This window comes from Sinohyriopsis cumingii, chromosome 16 (assembly GCF_028554795.1).
Source record: "Sinohyriopsis cumingii isolate HCF-2022 chromosome 16, ASM2855479v2, whole genome shotgun sequence".
Classification (NCBI taxonomy): Eukaryota; Metazoa; Mollusca; class Bivalvia; order Unionida; family Unionidae; genus Sinohyriopsis; species Sinohyriopsis cumingii.
This window is the reverse complement of record NC_142976.1, coordinates 19,301,739-19,326,058: the sequence shown is the minus strand read 5'-3', so window position 1 is coordinate 19,326,058 and position 24,320 is coordinate 19,301,739. Positions and strand designations below refer to the sequence as shown.

Here is a 24,320-nt window from a genome sequence, read left to right as displayed (position 1 = left end):
TACATTTATTGGACATCACATGCCAATTTGAGTATGACTCATTGCAGGAGATATGATAGTCCAACATGTAAGACTTTGACACTGATATTTATGTTTTAGGCATAAAGGTCATACTGCCTAAATAATGGTGCTGTGTAACGTGTTTTGATGTCAATTAACATCGTAATGAAAATAAAATATTCAGAAATATCTCACACAACTGGCAGCCAGCAATGATGCTTTTCTACAACATCAGGTCATAATGTTTTAGTCAGACTTTACTTACTCTGATGTCTTTTCTATCATAAATTCAAATTCTCACAAAAGAAATGGACCTGTTTTCAAGTTTCATTAGCTTACATTTCAGTTGGCTGGAATGCGATGGAAGCCGGGAATGCCGAAATTGGGTTAAGTCTCATGGCGGGAGATATGGTTGCCATCGTCATGTGAAATGGAAAAGAATTTCCAAGAATTATGTCAAGTTGAGAGATAGCAACAAGCCATTGAGCTGCATAGGGTTTGGAACTTGAGTTTGTGCTACTGTACTAGTGGTAAATAAAGTCTATGCATACTTTACAAACTTTTCAGTTGAAAATATTGTTTATCATCAATGCGTCAAACTTTAAATGACATTTTCCAGCTTTACAATAGCAGTTATTGATATTTTGTTACACCTTACTGAAAACTGGTCAATCTTATGGAAAAAAATCAACTGCCTTACTGAGATGGACTTGTCAGGGTTGGCAGGTCTAGGTCATTAACTTATCATAAGATTTTAACTGAGACATCAAAACTAATGAAAAAGGACATATAGAAATACAAGAATCACCATATCATAATGAGAATTTCATGTTTTAAATCGTTTTTTTAAAAAAAACAATGTACGATTTACACATGTTAAAATGACCAATACACTGCTTGCTAAGTGGTTGATATAAACTCAGATGTGTGAACTTTTAACCGAGGTATCAAATAATGAAAAAATACATTAAGAAACACAAGAATTGGCATTAGTAGAATGGAAATTAACAGAATATAGTCGAATAGAAACTGACAATAGAATATAGTAAAAGAGAAATTGACAATAGAATTTAGTAGAATGGAAATTGACAATGGAATACAGAATGGAAATTGACAATGGAATATAGAATGGAAATTGTCAATGGAATATAGTAGAATGGAAACTGTCAATGGAATATAATATAATGGAAATTGACAATGGAATATAGTCAAATGGAATATAGTTGAATGTAAACTGACAATGGTTGTTGTTGTTCTAGGGTTTAACGCCATTTTTCAGCACAAGATAGGCTATACACGGCGGCCAGTATAACTGGTGGAGGAAGAACCCTGGAAAACCCAGGGAAGAACCACCGACCCATGAGAAGCTACTGGCAGGCTTTCCCACATGCCCATGCTACCCGAAATTGACAATGGAATATAGCAGAATGCAAACTGACAATGGAATATAAGTGTCCATGTACATTAAGATCACAATTGTCAGGTAAATGAACAATACAGATTACAATCACCATACAACTTCCCTCTCTTTCTCACCAAAAGCTGCTCTGAATACATGTGATCTTACACAATGACACTTTTCTTCTATCTCTATCTCCCATTCACAAATAATGACAAGTTTTTTTTAGTTCTTTTAAATGTTTTATTGTAATTTTATAATGAGGTTACTGTTAATTTAAAAAGACGTTTTACATAACTTTGACAATAAGGGTCTGTATCACTGCTTACAATTTACCAGTAAATAACAGAGGTACATGTATTAAAGCAAACTGAAAGCAACAATATGAGTCCATGACTTCAGTGCCAATGCAACATATCAACTGCAAAGAAATATGCTCTGAATATACATTAGTACTGTTAGGAATGCAGATATGGTGTGTCCCAAAGACTCTGCTTGGGTCCAATCCCTTTAAGTTTTATCCATGATCGTATTGCCAAAAAATATTAATTTCTTTTTAGATACAATTGTGCATACTCCAAAAAGAATTATTTTTGCGGATATGAAAAATTACAAGAATTACCGCAATATAAGTCTCAGAATAGTAAGAATAAATTAGAATGAAAGAAAACACATATGGACAGATGACTGAGGTGGACACTATATGGCTACTATATCTTAAAAGGTTGGCACTGATAAACTGAGATTGGATTCAACATAGTAAGGATTTACTGTTTAAAAATGTCAATATGCCAAGAACAAAATACACTGTAGATAAATTTAACACCATACTAATGTTACAACATTACGAAATATATAAATATTTACAAGATACATCCTGTCAAACATTATCCACTGAAGACCAGAAACAAATATCAAGTAGTGAGCGATTCGGACTGCAAGGATTACACTGATGGTTCAAGTTAACATCCTTGGATGCATGGTAAAGAATTCAATGTCTTAAAATACATGCTTTGTCTTTCAAAAATGTTAATTTATCCAGAAATAATAAACAAAACTTTAACCTGGTGTTTGTGTTATTTACAGTCAAGAAAACAAAGATAACATTAATTTATCACAAGTTGATTTAAAAACTGACATTTTAAAGTGAAACTTTAAGTACATTCTCAAGTTTTATCACATCGATGATGAGGGTGTCATAATTAATTGCTATCATAAAGACCAGTTTTTCATCATTGCTGTTCAAGTTACTGACAAAGCATAACTATATAACTGACAAAGCATAACTATGTAACTATATAAATCTGAAATCATGTACAGATCCTTTGAAATGGAATAAAATAATTTTTCACCATGTATTGAACAGGACATTTTTGATATGTGTTATGTCCCAAAAACAGACAACTTTTATCACACAACCACATCAGATGGATATTTTCAATGATAAAACTGTAAGATAAATATCCTGATTCTGTCTCACATGATATATTTTACTGAAACCCAAAAAGTTAACTTAGTACAGAATACCTACAAGGAACTATCTCCATTCAAATGGAAATGAAATGTACAATATACAATATCTGATTTTTCAAAAGTTCAGTAACATGAGAAAAATACTGCCATATGGTACATCTATTTGCAAGTCAAAAAGGGTATTAACTCAAAAAAAAAATCATATGAACATAGTAATTGGTTCATACTGACATTATCAGATGGTGATGCGAGATTCTGTCAAACATCGCATTCAGTTACAAGACAAATGGGACAATACACAAACTGAAGAAGCAGCTTGACTTTGTGCATCTCCAGATCATAACATTTTCATGTAGATCCACAGAAAACTGAGACTAGCTCCATTCACAAAATTGTGTCATCACTGCGCTGGTTGCAAGTAAAAAATGACAAGAACTCTCATAACAAATTATGGAAGCAAAGTGATTTGTGGATATGCACATTTGCAGGTGATGACTATAATATTTATAAAGTTTAGTGGCAATCCACCAAAAGCTGCAGAACTGTAGGATGGATAGACACACAGATTCCTAAGGTACAAATATTAATTCTCATTAATTAAAAATTACATATACTCACAGTTATAAAATATCAGAAAAAGAAATAACAACTAAAACGGTATTGCACATAACATGAAACTATAATCAATGCATAAAATAGGCAACATTCATACAGTGAATGGCAAATACGAAGACAAAACCGCACAAGAGGCAACATTCATATAGTGAATAGTAAATATGAAGACAAAGGATTGAAAATATAAATACAAATAAAATATTAAACATAACACATATCACATGTTATTAGCAGTACATAACTGACTTCAAGTTCTCACAAGTGCTCAACTGAATGGCACGTTTTGCCTGTAATCTGCAGTGTTAGATATCTTTCCTGTATGTGAATTTCTTCTAAAAACCAATATAATTTGACTAGTGTCTCTACCAATGATAAAGAAACACGCATGTCTCATTACTTAACAAAAATTCCCAAAGAACACTGATTTGGTGACATGTCCATCTTCAGATGAAGATCATAGCATTTCCAAAGTTTCATGGTGATGCCATAAAATCTGCAAGACTAATTGTGTTAGAAGATGATCATAACATTTCCCAAGTTTCATGGTGATCCAGTGAAATCTATGAAGTTAATTGTCTTCAGAAGATTCTGTCAGGGTTAGGGTTAGGTTTAGGGTTAGGGTTAAGGATTAGGGTTAGGGCATTCAAAAAGGGCAATAACTCATATAAAAATTGCAGGAACAAGGTGATTTGATATGCACATTATTAGGTGATGACCATTAGATTTACCAAGTTTTATGGCAATCCCCCTCGAGTGCAGGGCTAGATGTAGTATTCAGATTGTGGAAACATTTCTTTAAGCTACATGACAAAAAAAAAGCAATAACTCTTGATGGACAGGGAGATGGGCATGATTACAGGGCTTCAATGTCGGTGTCAAGCAGGGCTCAAACAAATGAAATTTTTTTTATTTGATTTGGGTATTTTTCACTCAAATAAAAGCTAAGTCTACATGTTTAATGATCAGACTAACATCTGACCTGTAAAATTCAAATGTTTTTATTTTTTAGGTGTAACCAATGTTGCAAGGTTAATGAACTGAAAAATGTATCCATTTTATATACCCTTACTTCTTACTACCATAAATATTCATACGTAGCATACATCCATTCCTTACAGAAGATTATGAGTATGGTCTGGTTGCTGAAATAAATATATTGAAAAGTGAAGACCCTGATATGCCAGCACAGTATACAATAGTGAATGTACAGTCTATAATGTTACTGTTGGTTTATGTTATGAATTTCATGAAAAATGTTACATATAGTCTTCTGAAAGCTGTGTATGCAGCCTTCCATCATGTAATTTTGTTTAATATTTCCAAGCAAGATAATGGTAAGATATTCTTTAACTGAATCTACATAGCTGAAACCAGAAGATTTTCAATGCTTGGTCCCTTGTGAAGATTACTCTGGGGTCCACAATGATTTGATCCATTTGGCCCAAGAGCCCCTTGTGAACCCTTTACTAAAGAAGAATCTGGGCCCTTGTGCAGCTCCTTATTAGGCCCCTTGGCAACTGTCTTGCCAGAACTGAAATAGAAAGAACACAAGTTTTACATTAAAACTGTTAAAGATTTAATGAAAAACAATAATATACAATAACAAAAAAATATACATGCAATTATTACTCACAGAGTACATAACGAAAGGAAATTCTGCAGTGAATAATGTTTGAATGGGAATACTTACAGATCAAATTACCATTAGAAAAAATGTCACTACTATCTGAATGCAGCCCTTACAAGGAAACAAAAAATTGTTTTTCCATTTACGTCATAGAAATAAGGGAAGTAACTATCGCAAATTACCTACCCTTGACTTTGCTTGGTGGTCATCCATATACTGAATATTTTCCAGCTTACGTTTGAGCAAAACTATCAATGGGATGCTTGCATTTGATGGAAAGGATGAGAGAGAATGATGGTAATGTGATTCGCTAAGCATTATTAAAGAAAAAATTCACTACAATTTTTCTTTCTCTATTGAATACATAATGCAACCACATTAACACTAGCAGAATAGATAAGGAGGAGAAAATCCAAGAGCATCCAACCTCTACCACTCGCTGGCAGAATATGACTGCACCCTTGGAAAAAGGATGAACATTTCTCCAAACAAAATATTTGCAAACTTAACTCCAGTGTGTTCTGCACACAGCTGTTGCTTACAAAGTTTCCCAGTCATATCAAAAGGAAGCTACTAACCCCATGCCTGAAATGAGGTTTGCAAAGTTAAGAATGGAACCTGGTTGTAATTTGTGAAGACGCTGGAAGCCCAACGAGGTTCAAATCTTGCCTTTTGGACAACATATAATGTAGAAAGAAGCTGAAGAAAGTAGACTGAGCATGCCAGTCAACTTATTCCACAATGTCTCTAATACAAGATTTGTTAAAATTGCTATAATTTCATGAGATGAGATCTCCATGAAGCATGCCTAATCCTCAGACAGCTTAAAATATAGACATTCTCCATACAACTCTGATAGGATCTAACTGTGCAAACCAGATCCTGCTGCTGTGCCTCTCTCTATGTCTTGAGGGAATGGTCAAACAGAGAGGGAAAATAATTAATTTTTGGATCGCCTGTAGATGGCAACCTGTTCATGGACACAAAGTCAGTCTGTATCATCAAAACAACTGAACCATCACAATGGAACTGGGTCCATGAACAGGGCATGCAACTTGCTCAACATTCGCAATGAAGGTAGAGCTCTCAGGAAGCAATTCATATAAGATAACAGCTTCAGCAAAGTCAAAGAAAAGGGCTTAAACCAGAATGAAGTGAGCCAAGTCAAGACGCAGAAGAGGTTTCATTTGAGAAAGATGAGCTAATGGGGCCTGGATATGTCAAAATAAGACAACAGATCAGAAAGATCCTTTTTATAGCCAGTGTAATTTCTCCCGTGATGTCAGGACATGTTAGAAATCAATAAAAGACAAGTAGTGATAAGAGACAACTTCTCCTCCTTGAGTAATAGAAAGAAGGTAGCCAAATGAGTAACAGATGCTAGGAGGGGGTGACATCACTTCCTGATACCAGTCAAAACACTAATCATTCCCTCCTATACCATGTCTGCTTGAGCAACATGGGGATTGCCACAATCTACACAGGGAGGTCAATTGTTAGAGCAAGTGGATCGTTGACCCACAATCTGTCTCATCACAAAGGAGCAATAACAGCTATCCTGCATGTCTGTCCCATCTTCCTCCAATACCACCTTCTGGACTACATTCAAGATCAGAACCAGTTGGGGATATACACAGCCGCTGGTAGGAAAGCATAGACCCATATCCCCTCACAGCTGATGGCACAGGCATCTGTGTCTGAAAATGGAGAGACAATGGTGCTGTTTGTGGTTCCATCTTTACAGATCAATGACATCTCACCTCTGTTCATGTCAGTTTGAGTCTCAGCTCAGCCAATATGGATATGTGAGAATGCCTGCCAGCAGCTTTCAGTAGACTGTTGGTCCTTCCTGAGGTTTTCCAAGTTCATCCTCCACCAAATATACTGACCACCATACACAGCCCATAGTCTGCTGAAAAATGGCGTTAAACCAACAAAACACAAACATAAAACACAATCGCTGGGCAGTCACACAAAAAGCAAACCTGATGAAAGATGGATGGACAGACAACTCTTTATGAAGCAGTTGGCCTCTCCTTTATAATTTATCAGCCAGGCACATTTAGCCTTACTGGAATTTGTCAGACTTTGTTTGGAGATATGGTACTGGGCACACTAGTGGAACGGCCTACCATAAAATAAATGTTCCATTAATTTTATTCCCCATAGCCTCAGGAGGCAATAATTCACCATCACTGAGTGGTCCAACATTTATCAGCACTGCCTTTTCACCCACTCTCTACTAGTGCAAAAGCATAAAGAATGACCTTTGTTTCTGATATGACATGCCTTCTCCTGTACTGTTCACTTGCCACTGACTGTTGAGAGTCAGGGCAACAAGTGCCCCACCCCCAACAATCTGATATCTGCGTAGACTGTGACTTCTAAATGCATAGCTTACAAGGGTACTCCTTCCTGATATGACTCTATGGTCTCAAACTAAGCAAAGAATTGAAACCAACAAGCTTATTGAAATCAACAAATAAATTTATTTTTCAAGTTAAAAGTGAAAATTTAAGAGGAACTTCAGTATTGTAAATTAAATCCAAAATAATTATAAAAGTTCTAAATGCATAGTGTTCCAAATGTGTTCTAATATTGAAAGGGCTGATGTACCAATAACCTTTAATGGGGTGATGTACCAGCAGTCACAAAGACATAATCCAGAATGTCTTTGAATGAATTCAAAATAATCCCAAAACAGCATTTATGTCCAAAATGTAAATGAGTACTTTGTAATTACAATGACGACTTTAAGTAAATGATTCCTCTTAAATTCTATCTGAACAAAACTGAAAAGGATTCCACAGACAGATCTTAAGATACAAACAAAATAATATTGTGTATCTCAACTGTATATAAAAAGGTAAGGTACAATAAAACAATCAGGATGTGGGTCAAAAGTTTACTTCCAGAACATTTTACATTTGGTAAATAAGGCTAGACCTTGAAATCTGATTTCAGTAAACAACCAATCATGGACAAAGGTAAAGCTCACAATACAAACTAAATAATTATAACACTACACTAACTACAATCATGGATTTTTACCAAAATGATTTGGGTACCACTTTGCCAGAGATGCCATCTGCAAGGAGACAAATATATAGCCAAGTGAGGAGTTTAAGAAGAAAAAAAACTCACAAAAAATCCACTAAAATCAAAGTCTTGCAGGAATTAATTCGAACAAATTTATGCGCCAATTGATGTGCTTCAAAAGAAAAGTCAAACAAGATTAATTCAAGTTAGAAACTCCATAGCAAGATGAACAAAATGCTAACTACTTTACACCCTGTGAGGAAGGGAAAGAAGTGGGTCCATATTCTGAACAAGAATGAAACTAAATATTTCAAAAGAATGTCATCCAGGTGCACTACCATTGCCATGGAGGATGTCCTGAAGTAATGATCATGAAGTCTGTCATCTTGGTGAAGGCCCACATCTGTGATCAAAGGGGATGAAAAGAAGCAGTGGGGTGCTGTGCAAATGAGATATATAGCCCCTTTAAAATGACTTGGATCACCCAATCATTGTGGAGGAAGAGGCTGATTCAATCATGCCAAAACATAGGTCTGGCACCAACAGCAAGGTCAGCATGGGGCAGGAAGGATGGTAATTCATTCTCTATGTAAACTTCTTCTCTACATTTGCTGATGATTGTCCTTGCTCAGGTAATGCCCCAAATTCAGCCAAAATGAGAAAGCACCAGGCAACAATAACTGAAAAGGAGCTAATCCAAGTTTGACAAAACAGAAGAATGGCACAAACAGGAAGGCTAGCAATGGGCAGGTAGCAGTGTGACTCATTGTTTAGTCAAATTTATCTACTTTTACTCAAGATCTTCATTTCTCTGGTAATGCCCTTAATTCATCCAACAAGAAGGAGGCACTGAGTAACATTAGCTGAATAGGTAACCCCTATGCCACCTGTTTCCTAATCTCCTTTCCTAACAACTTGCAAACAGATGCAGTGAATGAAAAGAAAAGATTACATAACCATTGCATAATGTGCTTTAAGCAGTGTATCCTCCAGGGGTGTAAAATTGAGGGTAAAAAAAACCCTTGGTGTCTGAACTGGGGGTCAAATAAAAAATGTAGGGATCAAAAATGTACTGACAAATTTTCATCTCATCCTTACTTTTTCAGCTTGAAATAGGATATTGCAACTTACACAACATACTCTCCCTCTCTAAAAATATAAATAAATCAACATGCACAATTAACAAACAAATGCATTATCCATTCAAAGAATAATGTTATTAGTTCATTTTTCTTTTAGTTTAAAGTCGTTACTTTTAACAGTCTCCTTATAATCTTTTTGTAGCAATATTAATATTTTACATATAAGCCAATAAAAAACAACAATCAAATCTTTTTAACCAAATGGCAGTTAATTTACTGCCTGTAATAAAATGTGTACTATCATCGGTTTCATTGTACTTCATCCTAGAACACATTTATCCAAAAGTCAAAAAGGCTAATGATTAATCTTTTTTCTAATAAGTTACACTGGAACTTTAAGATCTTTCTTTTATTGCAGCAGGTTAAAAACCAACAAAATCTGCAATGACCCACTTACTTTGTGATCCAAATAACGCATTTGTCTCGGCAAGTTTACTGATTTCTTTGTTGTGAAAGTATGTCTTGGGTGATAATGTGTTCATCAGATACCTTGTGGTGAACAAGAGCAGATTTGTTAAAACTCTTAAACCCTGTCATGAAAGGATTATTCACTTTTGTAGTCTTTGGAATCATGTGATCAGAAGTCACACTGGTAATCCTAATGGATGTGCCATATTCCAGTAAATGGAATTATTTTCTCTGTTTTTCATTAAAGTTTGATCCACAGTTACTCTTTTGTGTTCTGCTTCTTTCACTTTCTTCGCTAATGATTCTTAGTCCAAGCCACTGTAATGCAGGAAACATATAAAGCAGGGAACCAGGCTATGCCTATGCCTTTAGTAAACACGATGCCATACCTCATCCAAAATATTGGATATTAAATAAATCCTAATTGATTTATGTTAATCTATTGCGTCAAAAAAACACACGGCAACAAAATGTATGCATCAATTTTCTCCAGCATGTGTACAAATGTGCATAAAGGGAAACACTGCTTTAAGTGAAGAAGAACACAACAAGGCATGTCTTCTCACCAAATCCAAATAACAGGAAGCAGCCCTATTAAAGACAACTCCCAAGCATGATTGCTTCTTGCTGTTTCCACCAATTGGAAAAGGACCCAGTCTATCAGACAGAAATTCACCACAACATTCTTCAACAGCTTGGACATGGCATTTATCACCAGTCTGTAATACTAAGGGGCAAATACATTTACATATGAATAGCTTTATCTAGACTTGAAATATGTAAGTCAATGTTGTTGTTGTTGTAGGGTTTAAAGCCATTTTTCAGCACAAGATAGGCTATACATAGTGGCCAGTACAAATGGTGGAGGAAGAACCCAGGAAACCCCCGGAAGGAACCACTGACCCACAAGAAGCTACTGGCAAGCTTTCTCACATAACCACATTAGCCGAATCCAAGACTCAAACTCACGCAGACAGAGGTGAGATGTCAGTGATCCGACATCTAAGTTGTATATATCCAAGTGGTACCAATACCAACATGGTAAGAAAGATGACCATTAACTTTTGTGACTTTTAACAACTGTGGAATTCAATATAATGCACATTCATCTTCCTCACTCCATTTATTTTATATACCCTATTCATCTCAGGTGGTTGACAGCACTTGGTATACAACATGATCCAGTAATTTCTTCACTTGTTGCTTTGAACGAACTCCGTCTGTCCCATGGCTGAATTGAACTGTGGTGGTCAATCGAGGTTGCCTCCTTCCTCAACAGAGGGACTGTCCTCATCCTGTATGCCTTCCACATCCCAACACAGCATGCCACAAGGCAGCAACAATGCCCTATTATCCTGCATGCATGTTATGTAGCCTGCAGTTGGGACAGTCTAGCAAAGCCACAGCTCTGCCATATCCACAATTAAATGGAGTCCAGATGATAAGTGTTGTGTTGCAGTTGGCCCAGCAAACTGGACACTTGACATGGTATGTGCAGCCAGTATGGTTGGCAAGTTTGTGTTCTCTTAAAAAAGGATGACTGGATGGGTGGACAGAGTGGCTAGAAAACTGTATATGACCATCACTGATCGTACTGTCCTATATCACTGATCCCTGAATACATGTACAACTGGATAGGCTGGACAGTCTAGTCAGCAGCCAGGATGGCATATGATGACCGGAATGGGTGTTGCAAGCTATAGTTGCTGATAAAATCCATCTGGCAACAATTAGTGATTGTGGTAAGTGCCATTTCATTCTCTTCTGATGGTGGTTCATTGCTTCAATTTGTCTAATAATGACACGATAAAATGTTTTGTTGATTGACTGATTTCTTGTTTCACATACTGCTTGCTTGACCAACAGACCCATGGACAGATTGAATGACTGATACACTGTTTGACTGACTGCCATTTCGTCACTAACAGCTTGTTCAATTGATTTAAGTTTACATTTAGTCATTGACTGCTTGTTCAACTGATTTAAGTTTACATTTAGTCATGGACTGCTTGTTCAACTGATTTAAGTTTACATTTAGTCATGGACTGCTTGTTCAACTGATTTAAGTTTACATTTAGTCATGGACTGCTTGTTCAACTGATTTAAGTTTACATTTAGTCATGGACTGCTTGTTCAATTGATTTAAGTTTACATTTAGTCATTGACTGCTTGTTCAACTGATTTAAGTTTACATTTAGTCATGGACTGCTTGTTCAACTGATTTAAGTTTACATTTAGTCATGGACTGCTTGTTCAATTGATTTAAGTTTACATTTAGTCATTGACTGCTTGTTCAACTGATTTAAGTTTACATTTAGTCATGGACTGCTTGTTCAACTGATTTAAGTTTACATTTAGTCATGGACTGCTTGTTCAATTGATTTAAGTTTACACTGAGTCATGGACTGCTTGTTCAACTGATTTAAGTTCACATATAGTCATGGACTGCTTGTTCACTTCATTTAAGTTTACAATTATACATGGAATTTCAGCTTCACAATGTACCAGTCAATACATACTGAAGAGCAAACTGCAGCAAAACTGAATACTCCAACATGAAATACTGTATCAATTGATACAACAAAACTGAATACTCCAACTCAAAATACTGTATTCCTTGATACAACAAAACTGAATACTCCAACTTGAAATACTGTATCCCTTGATACAACAAAACTTATTACTCTAACTCGAAATACTGTATCCCTTTATACAACAAAACTGAATACTCCATCTTGAAATACTGTATCCCTTGATACAACAAAACTTATTACTCCATCTCGAAATACTGTATCCCTTGATACAACAAAACTGAATACTCCAACCTGAAATACTGTATCCCTTGATACAACAAAACTGAATACTCCATCTCGAAATACTGTATCCCTTGATACAACAAAACTGAATACTCCAATGAAAATTTGCTGAGCTAGCCTTTGTTTGTGTTAGTGTCACATGCCTCATCACACTTGTTCACAGCAAGTGTATTGTAGGTGTATTGGAACAATAGCATGCCCATGAATGTTCTAACAATTACTGCTGCAATCAGCTGTCTAGATTTAAATGCATTCAATATATAAATCTGGTCAGAAAATACCACACATTAACATGACCTTTTCTGTAATCTTTATTTCCTTTCCTTTTTCTTAATCCAAGCTACTCACATCAGATTGTCCTTGTTAGGCCCAACCCAAAGGGCAGGGTTAGGTCCCTTGGCCACTGTACGGTACTGCGATTTGTAGGTAGATGTTGGCTGTTTCACAACAGTTTGTGTTTGCACAGGTTTGGTACTGAAAAGAAAGAAATCGATGATATAAATGCCTTTCAATGTAGCTAAAATTCCTTAACCTATTACAAATGGCATGGACAGAATCATGTTTATTCAAATGCTTTATTGGGGAATACTGTCTGTTAAACCAATGGGAAGGCATTCATGCAACTTTGTAGCTATGTTCCCTTTGGGATAAACCAGCTGCAAGATGGGGGAAGGGGTTATTCTTGGCTATGGACTCTAGGGTCACATGTTGGGGGTTGAAGGTTAAATACACAAATATTTATAATGAAATTTTCATATATTTTCCAATAAAATTTTATGATTACATGTGCAATCAGTGCAGAAAATGCATCACATATATGTGACAGATTCAGTATAATGACCAATGTCAGGATGAGGTGGGGTGGGTAGGTGAGAAATAAAGACGCTCAATCCAAGACAGATATATAGAGAGACAAGCAGGCCAGATATAAACAGTGGCAGATAAAGTAATAGAGATATACAATGTTACACTTAAACTTACATAATGAAAATATTTGTACTATTATACTGGAAAATCCAAACAGAAACTTGTTTTTAAAAAATACAAAACTTCCACACCAATAATTTTTTCCTTCTAAAGTCTATAATGATTATGCAACATATTAAAGTAGCTCATGCATTAGATACTTAAGTGGATCATAAATGTGACATTAAAGTGGATCATATATGTGACATTAAAGTGGATCATAAATATAATACTGAAGTGGCTCATAAATGTGACATTAAAGTGGATCATACATGTGACATTAAAGTGGATCATACATGTGACATTAAAGTGGATCATAAATATAATACTGAAGTGGCTCATACATGTGACATTAAAGTAGATCATACATGTAACATTATAGTGGATCATAAATGTGATACTGAAATGGATCATAAATGTGACATTGAAGTGGATCATAAATTTGATACTTAAGTGGATCATAAATGTGATACTTAAGTGGATCATAAATGTGATACTTAAGTGGATCATAAATTTGATACTTAAGTGGATCATAATGTGATACTGAAATGGATCATAAATTTGATACTGAAATGGATCAAAAATGTGACATTAAAGTGGATAAATTTATACTTAAGTGAATCATAAATGTGATACTGAAATGGATCATAAATATGACATTAAAGTGGATCATAAATTTGATACTTAAGTGGATCATAAATGTGACACTGAAGTGGATCATAAATTTGATACTTAAGTGGATCATAAATGTGATACTGAAATGGATCATAAATGTGACATTAAAGTGGATCATAAATTTGATACTTAAGTGGATCATAAATGTGACATTAAAGTGGATCATAAATTTGATACTTAAGTGGATCATAAATGTGATACTTAAGTGGATCATAAATTTGATACTTAAGTGGATCATAAATGTGATACTTAAGTGGATCATAAATGTGACATTAAAGTGGATCATAAATGTGATGCTGAAATGGATCATAAATGTGACATTAAAGTGGATCATAAATGTGATACTTAAGTGGTTCATAAATGTGATACTTAAGTGGATCATAAATGTGATACTGAAATGGATCATATGTGACATTAAAGTGGGTCATACATGTGACATTAAAGTGGGTCATACATGTGACATTAAAGTGGAACATACACGATATTAAAGAGGAACATATATGTGATATTAATGTGGAATATACATGTGATATGAAACTGGAACATACATTTGATAAAAGTGGAATATATGTTACATATGAAAATGGCTCAGGTGATATTAATGTGCTCTTTGTTAAAGGACACTGGCCACCTATATGGTACAAACATGTGATATTATTATAGTTATAAACAAAACGCATTGGTTATGTATGCACACCATACAAATGTTTAATTAGACTTAAAACTCCACTTTTTTAATTGAAAAAATATTCGGCAATCTCTGTAAACAATTGGTAGTTTCCGCGTGCCAGAACTGGATATGACATATTTATCCCTTCTATTCAACCAAGCCATTCAAGTGTTTAATTTCCCCATGTAAATATCTATGTGATATATCGTACGATCGTGCTTTTTTACAGCAAATATGGTGCACAGTGTTGCATACAGATGTAGCCAAAAGAGTGATGATAGGAAAAAGGGCTCTTTCTTTTTCTGAAAGACCACATTTACCAGAAAAAAAAGTGGAATTTACCAGAAAAAAAGTGGATTTAATCTGTGGGACTGAATAGGGGAGGGATGGGAAAGTTGTATCATTTATGCCTGATTATAGTGAATTTGGCCTAAAGACAATTCGGCCAAACTTAACAATAGTTTGTACTTCTTTTTCTTCAAAAAGCAAGTAGATACTATGTAAGATAGGTTTTAGGAAAAAATAACTAAATTTAAACAAACTATTTTGATATTCTTTAAAAGAAAATAATCATACTTCGCAACATGCATATTTATGAGAGAAACACAAACTGACATATCTTGCTTGTTCTAATTAAAATATTTATATACAATTTTTATGCTATAAATATATACATCTGCACAACAATATTCTCAATTTAAGTCTTCCGGTCAAATTATCAATAATCATTTATAAAACAATAATACTTAACAGATAATATTCTACATATTATGTATACATTTTGCTAAGGGTAGTGTATATGATATATTATAACAAATATACTTAATTTTAGGTTTCACGTTGTAACACTGCTGCATACAATACACACTTGATTACACATGAGAGAGAGAGAAAGAGAGAACGAATAATGTTGAGCATTTTGTCAGTATTTAATTGCTGCAATATGAAGCTCTTACCATTTAATTTTATTGTTTGTTTTTATTATTAAAGTTGTCTTAGTGTGTGCACTCGTAAAGTGAAAGCATGTCAATACTGATCAATATTGTCAATCATATCTACTCCATTATTCCATACAAATTAGAAAGGAAATAATTTTGTGTTGAATTTGTGCCCCCTATACACACACACGGTACAAAAGAAACTGATAAACATACACTTATTTGAAAATAAAATGAAAGAAATTAACCTTGCATTGTTATCCTATATTCCTTCTTTTTTCATCATGCGAAAAATATTTTTAAAAAATATATATCCACGAACTCTGTATATGTAGTGGATGCCGGCTTGCATATGCATCCTTAGTATAGTGTGTATTGCTTATGTCAAATAACAAAATCACAAATAATACGAAAATATCACCTGACTGCTTGAAGGTACCTGCCATTTCGGTAAGTTACATATTGTAAACTGACCTAGATTGTATTGTATCCAGGTTAACTATAAGACGGTATCTTGCAAATAAAAATTCTTTATTTTAAAATACATTCTATGTGAGTGCAAATGATAATCTTTTTAGTAGCATGGGTTACAAAAGTATTATTAAAGCAAGTTATTATTGTGGATACTATTTGCCCTGCAAACATCAATTATGATTACATATGGCAAACAAATAGAAGCCCAGGTGATAAACACTGCTGGCAGGGAGCAATAAACTCATTGTTTAAACTTATCTACAGGATATTAAATACATAGGTTATTTTATTCCAAAGCAAACCAGCCCCGAAAACTGACTTTGGTATCTTTTTAGTGTGCCGATTTTTTCTTATGGTGGCGCTCACCAGATAATATGTATTTTTGCGAGAGTGACGTATGTAAGGTGAAGTAGTTCACATTTAAAACATGCACAGTGGGGAGAATGTTTGCATACCTCTATGCTACATTAATTTAATGTGGATGATATTTCTTTTGGATGTTGTACTTTTGGAAATTTTACATGATTTAAGCACACTGCTAACTAAAATGACTGCTCCCTTGTGTTAAAAAATCAGTCTGAATTAGTTTAAAGTACACTATACATAGCAGCTATTAAAATAGGGAAAATGAATTTTGCCAGACTAGACAGTACCAGCTTCTGAAAGTGCAATGAATGAATTACCAAATATATAAAATGTAAAAATAGTTATCAGCTCTTTTTTTTCTACAATTTACCTCTGAAGTTCAGGAAGTGAAAATGACCAAGTAGAGCTAGCAATTTTTTGAAAGGTGCACATTTGAAGAAAGGCCAAGCTGTATACTCTATAACCCATAGTACAAACCCATAGTACACCCATCAATCATACACCAAAATAAAGGGAATTAAAGGTTCTTTGCATTATACCTAAGATATACAAGGTCTTTTTTAAATAGCTAGTATAACCAGTGAGGAAAGCCGGGGACATTCTTTTTCTTTAAAATCCTAACCCTATGCAAAATGCGAAACTGTATAGCGCCACCTATAAAGTCGACTGACAAAAGAAAGTCAAGTTTGGTTCATTTGGATTCTTTAAGTGTGCCAATTTATTTTTCTTCTTCTTTTTTTTAAAGTCTGCCTACACAGGGAAGCCAGCATTGATTCTTTTTACCTGTATTAACAGGCATTTTCAAAAAAAATTGAAAAAATGGAACAGTTTTGAAAGCCATACAATCTAGTGCATCATGCACGCATTCCGATATAAGGCTGAACAGTAAATTAGTTTACATTAGTTTCATCTAAATATTCCCTATCCATAGTTTATAGTGTTTTATTTTTTGACAACAAGAAGCATGTACTTCGTCTTCTAGGGATAAATGTGCGTCATTTCTGGTTGGCGTCCTCTATAGGTGCGAAATCGTAAATAAGGGGAAGTAACAGCGATGTATACTTCTATTTCAAGTAATGAAATTATTTTTTCTTTACACTTGATAAATATTTTGTTCTTTTTGTGCGAGTATAATTACTTTTAACCATGTAATGCAAATCTGATGTAAAAAGAAAAAAATGTTGGAGTATGGCCAGTGACCTTTAAGTAGAAACCAATTATCTTCTTTCAGTCACAGAAACTGTGACCATGACCTTCTGACCCCAAATTCACAAGCTTCATCCCAAAAATCTGATAAAGGCATGTGCTGTTAACTGAAGTTAATTTAATCAGATTACTACTGATTTTAACTGTTTTATTCCAAAAGACAAGGTCTTGAAAAAAAACCTGTAGAAGAAGCTATCTAGCTATCTGTGGGATCAAATCAAATGCATCCCAAAATAGCACACTGTTATTTGTTAATTCTTGCTTAGAATCAATGATGTAAGCAGTTTCAGGAATAGACATAAAAGAATCCATGCAGTGACAAGCTTACAGGTTAAAACATATACCACAACAACAATAGCATCAATGATTGCACTCAAGTGAGTTAGTCACAGCTGACCATTTTCTCATACAACTGTATCTCAAAATATATACAAATGAGAGAAAATTACACTGTCCAATTTTGGCATCCAACAGAAATCACTATTTTTGACCACCCACCCACCTGTGAACAGCATTCATCCAGATTTACCACTGCATAATGTGATTACAAATCTGGGTTTATTTTAAACAATAGTTCAACACAGTCAAGTGTATCCTTCCAGTCTTTATGAAAAAATTATTCACCAAACTAAAATGATAATGACAAGCCATGACAACAAAAGAGATACTTTACTCTAAGCAGGTAAATGAATATTGATTTCCATCAGAATTACCACTTTTAGCATACAAAACTTAATGCAATGGAAATTCGATTTCCATCTTCACACGTCACTTGGAGTTATTTATACATGGTATTATGAGTGAAAGTATAATTACACTGCACCAGTTTACCCACAATGCCTTGAAGAAAATTACCTACAGCATCTTGCAAAAATGGTTGATTTGTATGGGAATTTCCCAATTTGCCATTATCTACTAAATATTTTACTTCTATCTTAAAGTTAAATTCATCTACCAGCTGAAACTAACTGAACTCTTTGTGTTGTGAAGGTTTATACTTATTATTTTTAACTCTGTGTAGTATTTTATGTGAAAAATTAAAGGGTATGCAATGCTGAAATAGACTTTAAGTTATGCTTTTACTGAAGACTTCAAGCAAATGCCAAAGACCTTGATCTGCCTAGACATTATTTTACGATTTTAAAGAAAAAGAATTTCCCCAGCTTTCCTCACTGGTTATACTGGCTATTTAAAAAAGACCTTGTATATCTTAGGTATAATGCAAAGAACCTTTAATTCCCTTTATTTTGGTGTATGATTGATGCGTGTACTATGGGTTACAGAGTATACAGCTTGGCCTTACTTCAGATGTGCACCTTTCAAAAAAGTGCTAGCTCTACTTGGTCATTTTCACTGCCTGAACTTCAAAGGTAAATTGCATAATAAAGAGCCAATAACTTTTTTTACATTTGATATATTTGGTAATTTATTCATTGCACTTTCAGAAGCTGGTATTGTCTAGTCTGGCAAAATTCATTTTCCCTATTTTAATAGCTGCCATGTATAGTGTACTTTAGACTAATTCAGGCTGAATTTTTAACACAAGGGATCAGTCATTTTAGTTAGCAGTGTGCTTAAATCATGTAAAATTTCCAAAAGTACAATATCCAAAGAAATATCATCCACATTACATTAATGTAGCATAGAGGTGTGCCAACATTTTCTCCATTGTGCATGTTTTAAATGTGAACTACTTCACCTTACATACGTCACTCTCTCAAAAGTACCTATTAACTGGTGAGTGCCCCCATAAAGAGAATATAGGTATTATTATTGTATGATTTAATTATGTTTATATGGCTGAAACATTTAAGTCACAAACATCAAAACAATCCTTTTGAATAATTCTCATGCCTTTCCCTCAATAGAACAGTATTTATGAGTGTCAGAGTCTCTAACAAGTCCAGCCTCCCCACCCCATGATAAAAAGTGAGCTATTTTAAGAATGCACATTACAGTTTGTAAACATAGCAACTAATGTTATGCTGAATGACAGGAACATGAAACTAGCCAGAATTATTTCTGAGATATCAACAGTGAAATTCACAATTTGAAAAGAGTGGTAACTCATCAGGTTCATAAAGGTCAAAGGTCAAAGTGTAAAATATTTGCCCATTGTTTAATATGGAAAAAGAGAATTCACTTTCTCATCATTTATTTTTTTATTTCATTGCAAATAAATGAAAAGAAACATTTTCACCATATATTTCTTTTACTTATTGCAATAGTTTTAAATTTAAGTTGACTCTATTCCTATATTCTAAGACTTCTAATTTCCCCATAATTAAGGTCACTACTCGCTCAAACATGCCTCATGGCAAATTATGCAAGCAAGAGCAAAATGAGCATAATTAGCTTATTTTCATGCTTAACATCAATATGAATGTACCATTTTATTCAGAACATCATACATAATTATATGAAAACTAAAAAATAATTGCAAACATTTTTATATTTGCTTTAAGGTGGTGCTCTACAGTTTTGTATTTTTCATAGCTTAGGATTTTAAAGAAAAAGAATTTCCCTGGCTTTCCTCACTGGTTATACTGGCTATTTAAAAAAGACCTTGTATATCTTAGGTATAATTCAAAGAACCTTTCATTCCCTTTATTTTGGTGTATGATTGATGCATGTACTATGGGTTATAGAGTATACAGCTTGGCCTTACTTCAGATGTGCACCTTTCAAAAATGTGCTAGCTCTACTTGGTCATTTTCACTTCCTGAACTTAGAGGTAAATTGTATAAAAAAGAGCCAATAACTTTTTTAAATTTTACATATTTGGTAATTCATTCATTGCACTTTCAGAAGCTGGTACTGTCTAGTCTGGCAAAATTCATTTTCCCTTTTTTAATAGCTGCTATGTATAGTGCACTTTAGACTAATTCAGGCTGAATTTTTAACACAAGGGATCAGTCATTTTAGTTAGCAGTGTGCTTAAATCATGTAAAATTTCCAAAAGTACAATATCCAAAGAAATATCATCCACATTACATTAATGTAGCATAGAGGTATGCCAACATTCTCTCCATTGTGCATGTTTTAAATGTGAACTACTTCACCTTACATACGTCACTCTCTCAAAAGTACATATTAATTGGTGAGCGCCCCCTAAAAATCGAGTATTGAACACATCTGAGTCAACACTGCAGCTGAGTGTATCTAAAGATCGAGTGTTATACACATCTGAGTCAACACTGCATCTAAGTGTATATAAAGATCGAGTATTGAACACATCTGATTCAACAATGCAGCTGAGTGTATACAAAGAATGAGTATTATACACATCTGAGTCAACACTGCAGCTGAGTGTATATAAAGATCGAGTATTATACACATCTGAGTCAACACTGCATCTGAGTGTATATAAAGATCGAGTATTGAACACATCTGATTCAACACTGCAGCTGAGTGTATACAAAGATTGAGTATTAACCCTTTACCTCATAAAGCACAGTGACAAAGTGCAGCATGCTATAAATAGAACACCTGTTACCTAGCCGACCACATACACATAGGCCTGCCTGTGAATTGTTAAGCAATGTAGTGATGTTACATTTAACAGCAGTTTTAACCATTTTACGTTTTTGGTACACATCTATTATATGTGGAAAAATTTAAGAGTAAAATCCGATTATTATAGCTGTGTAATTATTTTTCACGGAAGAATATTTTATGTGCTTTAAAATCGAGAGAGAATTCGTTCACCGTCATGTCAGTGAGGCTGCATGACCAACCGTAGCTGCCATTTCCCATACTCGAAATTTACATGTTTTTCGTCGGCGTCTACATCACTAAGTCATCTAAATTTGATAATCAATAAAAACTAATTGCTGCCTATATTAATATCAGAGCCTTTATCTAAGTTATTGAATCTTTCGTGGTTGTCATTCTAATCGTGAAACCTTCGTAATTACTGAATGAAATCCTGACTGTGAACTCTTAAGCCATGTAGTGTATGTTACGTTTAACAGCAATTTTAACCATTTTACATTTTTTGTACACATATATATGTGGAAAAATGTAAGAGTAAAGTCTGATTGTTATAGCTGTGTAATTATTTTTCATGGAAGAATTTTTTATGTGCTTCAAAATCGAGAGAGAACTCGTTCACCATCATGTCAGTTAGGCCACGTGACCAACCATAGCTGCCATTTCTGATACTCGAAATTTACAAGGTTTTCGTGTGCGTCTAGATCACTAAGTCATCTGAATTTGATAATTTATAAAAACTAATTGCTGCCTACATCAATATCAGAGACTTTACCTAATTTATTGAATCTTTCGTGGTTGTAATTCTAATCGTGAAACTTCGTATGTACTGAATGAAATCCGCGGCTGCCATTTTGGAGAGTGGAGATTACGACCCAGTTACTTTAAATAGCAGATATCGACCACTGCATGAATAGCGACCATGTGATCTGATGTAATTCTCATTCGCAGAAATGAATGTAGTATCTAATAGGGGGGTTTTCCCCAAAGGTGGTGCTACAAAAACTAGCTCAAAATGGCTGACGTTTACAGCAGGCGTCAAAAGGTGCTTGCATGCGAATCTTGTAGAGGCGTCAAAAGGTGCTTCCATGTGAATGGAGTAGGGGTGTCCAAAGATGCTTGCATGAGGTAAAGGGTTATGCACATCTGAGTCAACACTGCATCTGAGTGTATATAAAGATCAAGTATTGAACACATCTGAGTCAACACTGTCTGCAGCTTAGTGTATATAAAGCTATAGTATTGAACAGTAATGAAGAATTAGCAATGACCATTAAGAAAAGATATCCGACAGACAACATTTAAGAGACTGCAAAAATAACACAATGAACACAAAATAGTCACTTCAACTGACAAAATCAAACACAAAGAAACAAATAATATACACAAAAAATTCATCCAGACACTATAACATTACATCAAAGCATATTTTATAATTAAAACAATGTTACTAAACAATACCAACATTTCTGACAGTAATTCACAACAGTCAAACAGTAAACACTGCAAGTCTTATTTAAATAGCTGTAACCAAGGCAACTACAAAACATAAAGACATACCGTGATGAAGTATAGTCAAGAAAAAATGTAATACTTCTCAGTCTCTATAGCAACAATGCAAAGTATTCAAATGACAACCACCTGGTTTGATCCTCCAGTGACTCATTGTTACGGGGACAGCAGTAGGTAGCCAGATGGTTAAGGACATCAATGGTGGAACTCAGAACCTCCTCACTGACACTAGGTCGCAGCACAAAGTAACAAACAGAATAGTCAGTTCTGGCACTTTTTATATTGCTTTAGGAAATCTCTTTTCATTGACCATTATGCCTGTGTACAAAGCAGACATCCAAAAAGCATAGCATAGATGCTAACTGATGCATTTTAAATGATGGCAGATCCAGGTGTATGCTGTACACATGAGTGCATGATATTACTGAGTAAATACTCTAAATGCACAGTATGGGCTCTGTCAGATGCATTAAATGATATTAGATCCGGGTATAATCTGTACACAAATCTTTTACAGCTATAACAGGAAATATTTCCAATCCTGATAAGGCACAAGTTCAATTTTAGTTCAGGACTGGATATTAATGGTCAACTACAAATTAAGATGTCAAACACTGAGAGCTAACAAGGGCAGTTTGATTGTTTATTATGAAGCTGTTAACTGCAGGTACCAAATACAATATTATAACTTTGTAATTGTGAACTGAGGGCTGTTTCATTTAAACATACATGGTACCCAGGGAAGGCAGTTTTTTTCTTAAATATATGCCAGGGTACTTTGATTTCACCGAGTTCATATGAAAATGAAGAAGAAGAAAATTCTAAATTGCATTATAAGCACCTTCCCTGGGTCCCAGGTATGTTTTACTGGAACAGCCCTAAGCATAAATATGATCTGGAAATAAATAAGCTAGAAACAAGTGCCATTAAGAATATATTGCAAAACCCTTCCACTATCTCACACCTGAATAAGCATCTACCTGAGACACAGGGAAAAAGAGGGTTAATAAACCACCCAAACTATTAATGTACCAATAACTCAGGTACAAAATCCAAGCTGCCCCCCAAAAAAAATTTGGTGCAAGGGCTTAAACCCACTGAAAGAAGGATAAAAGGAATCATGTACCTTGGCAAGGGCTGCTCAAGCAAAGAAAGACTTGCCTTCAGCAACCAAACACATCACACTGACCAATGTAGTGGTTTTTATACCTATCCGGAGCAGAAGAATTGACACACCTGCACAAGCCAATCAGAAAGTAGCTTACAAAACATGAAGGAATTAAAAATCAAATAGGAAGTGAAACTTCCCGCATGGCAAACAGAGAAGAAATGATCAAGTGTGTGCAGTAGCTGGTTTTTGAACTCGGACTTTACTTCATAACTGTAACAATGAGTACATGCTAAACCAGTGACAGATTTCACTACATGGTTTTTATGCTGAGTTAAGTTTACGTCAGGTAAGCCATTTACATTACACTTGATAACTAGGTAGTACCCACTAC

At 34.6% G+C, this 24,320-nt stretch overlaps 1 protein-coding gene across 6 annotated transcripts in view; it reads right to left on the bottom strand.

Moving 5' to 3' along the window:
* Window positions 1-1,618: 1,618 nt before the first annotated feature.
* LOC149780025 (uncharacterized) overlaps window positions 1,619-24,320 on the bottom strand; it is an 86,352-nt gene continuing 63,650 nt past the window's right edge. For 5 of the 6 annotated variants that reach the window (XM_089936773.1, XM_089936774.1, XM_089936776.1 and 2 more), the window contains 3 exons: window positions 22,948-23,046; window positions 12,868-12,993; window positions 1,619-5,018 (listed from right to left, as the gene is read on the bottom strand). In XM_089936773.1, coding sequence (XP_089792899.1) covers window positions 4,844-5,018; window positions 12,868-12,993; window positions 22,948-23,046 — 400 coding nt within the window. In that variant the 3' untranslated portion in view covers window positions 1,619-4,843. The remainder of the gene's footprint in view (window positions 5,019-12,867; window positions 12,994-22,947; window positions 23,047-24,320) is intronic. The other variant, XM_089936775.1, reaches the window with a different exon arrangement.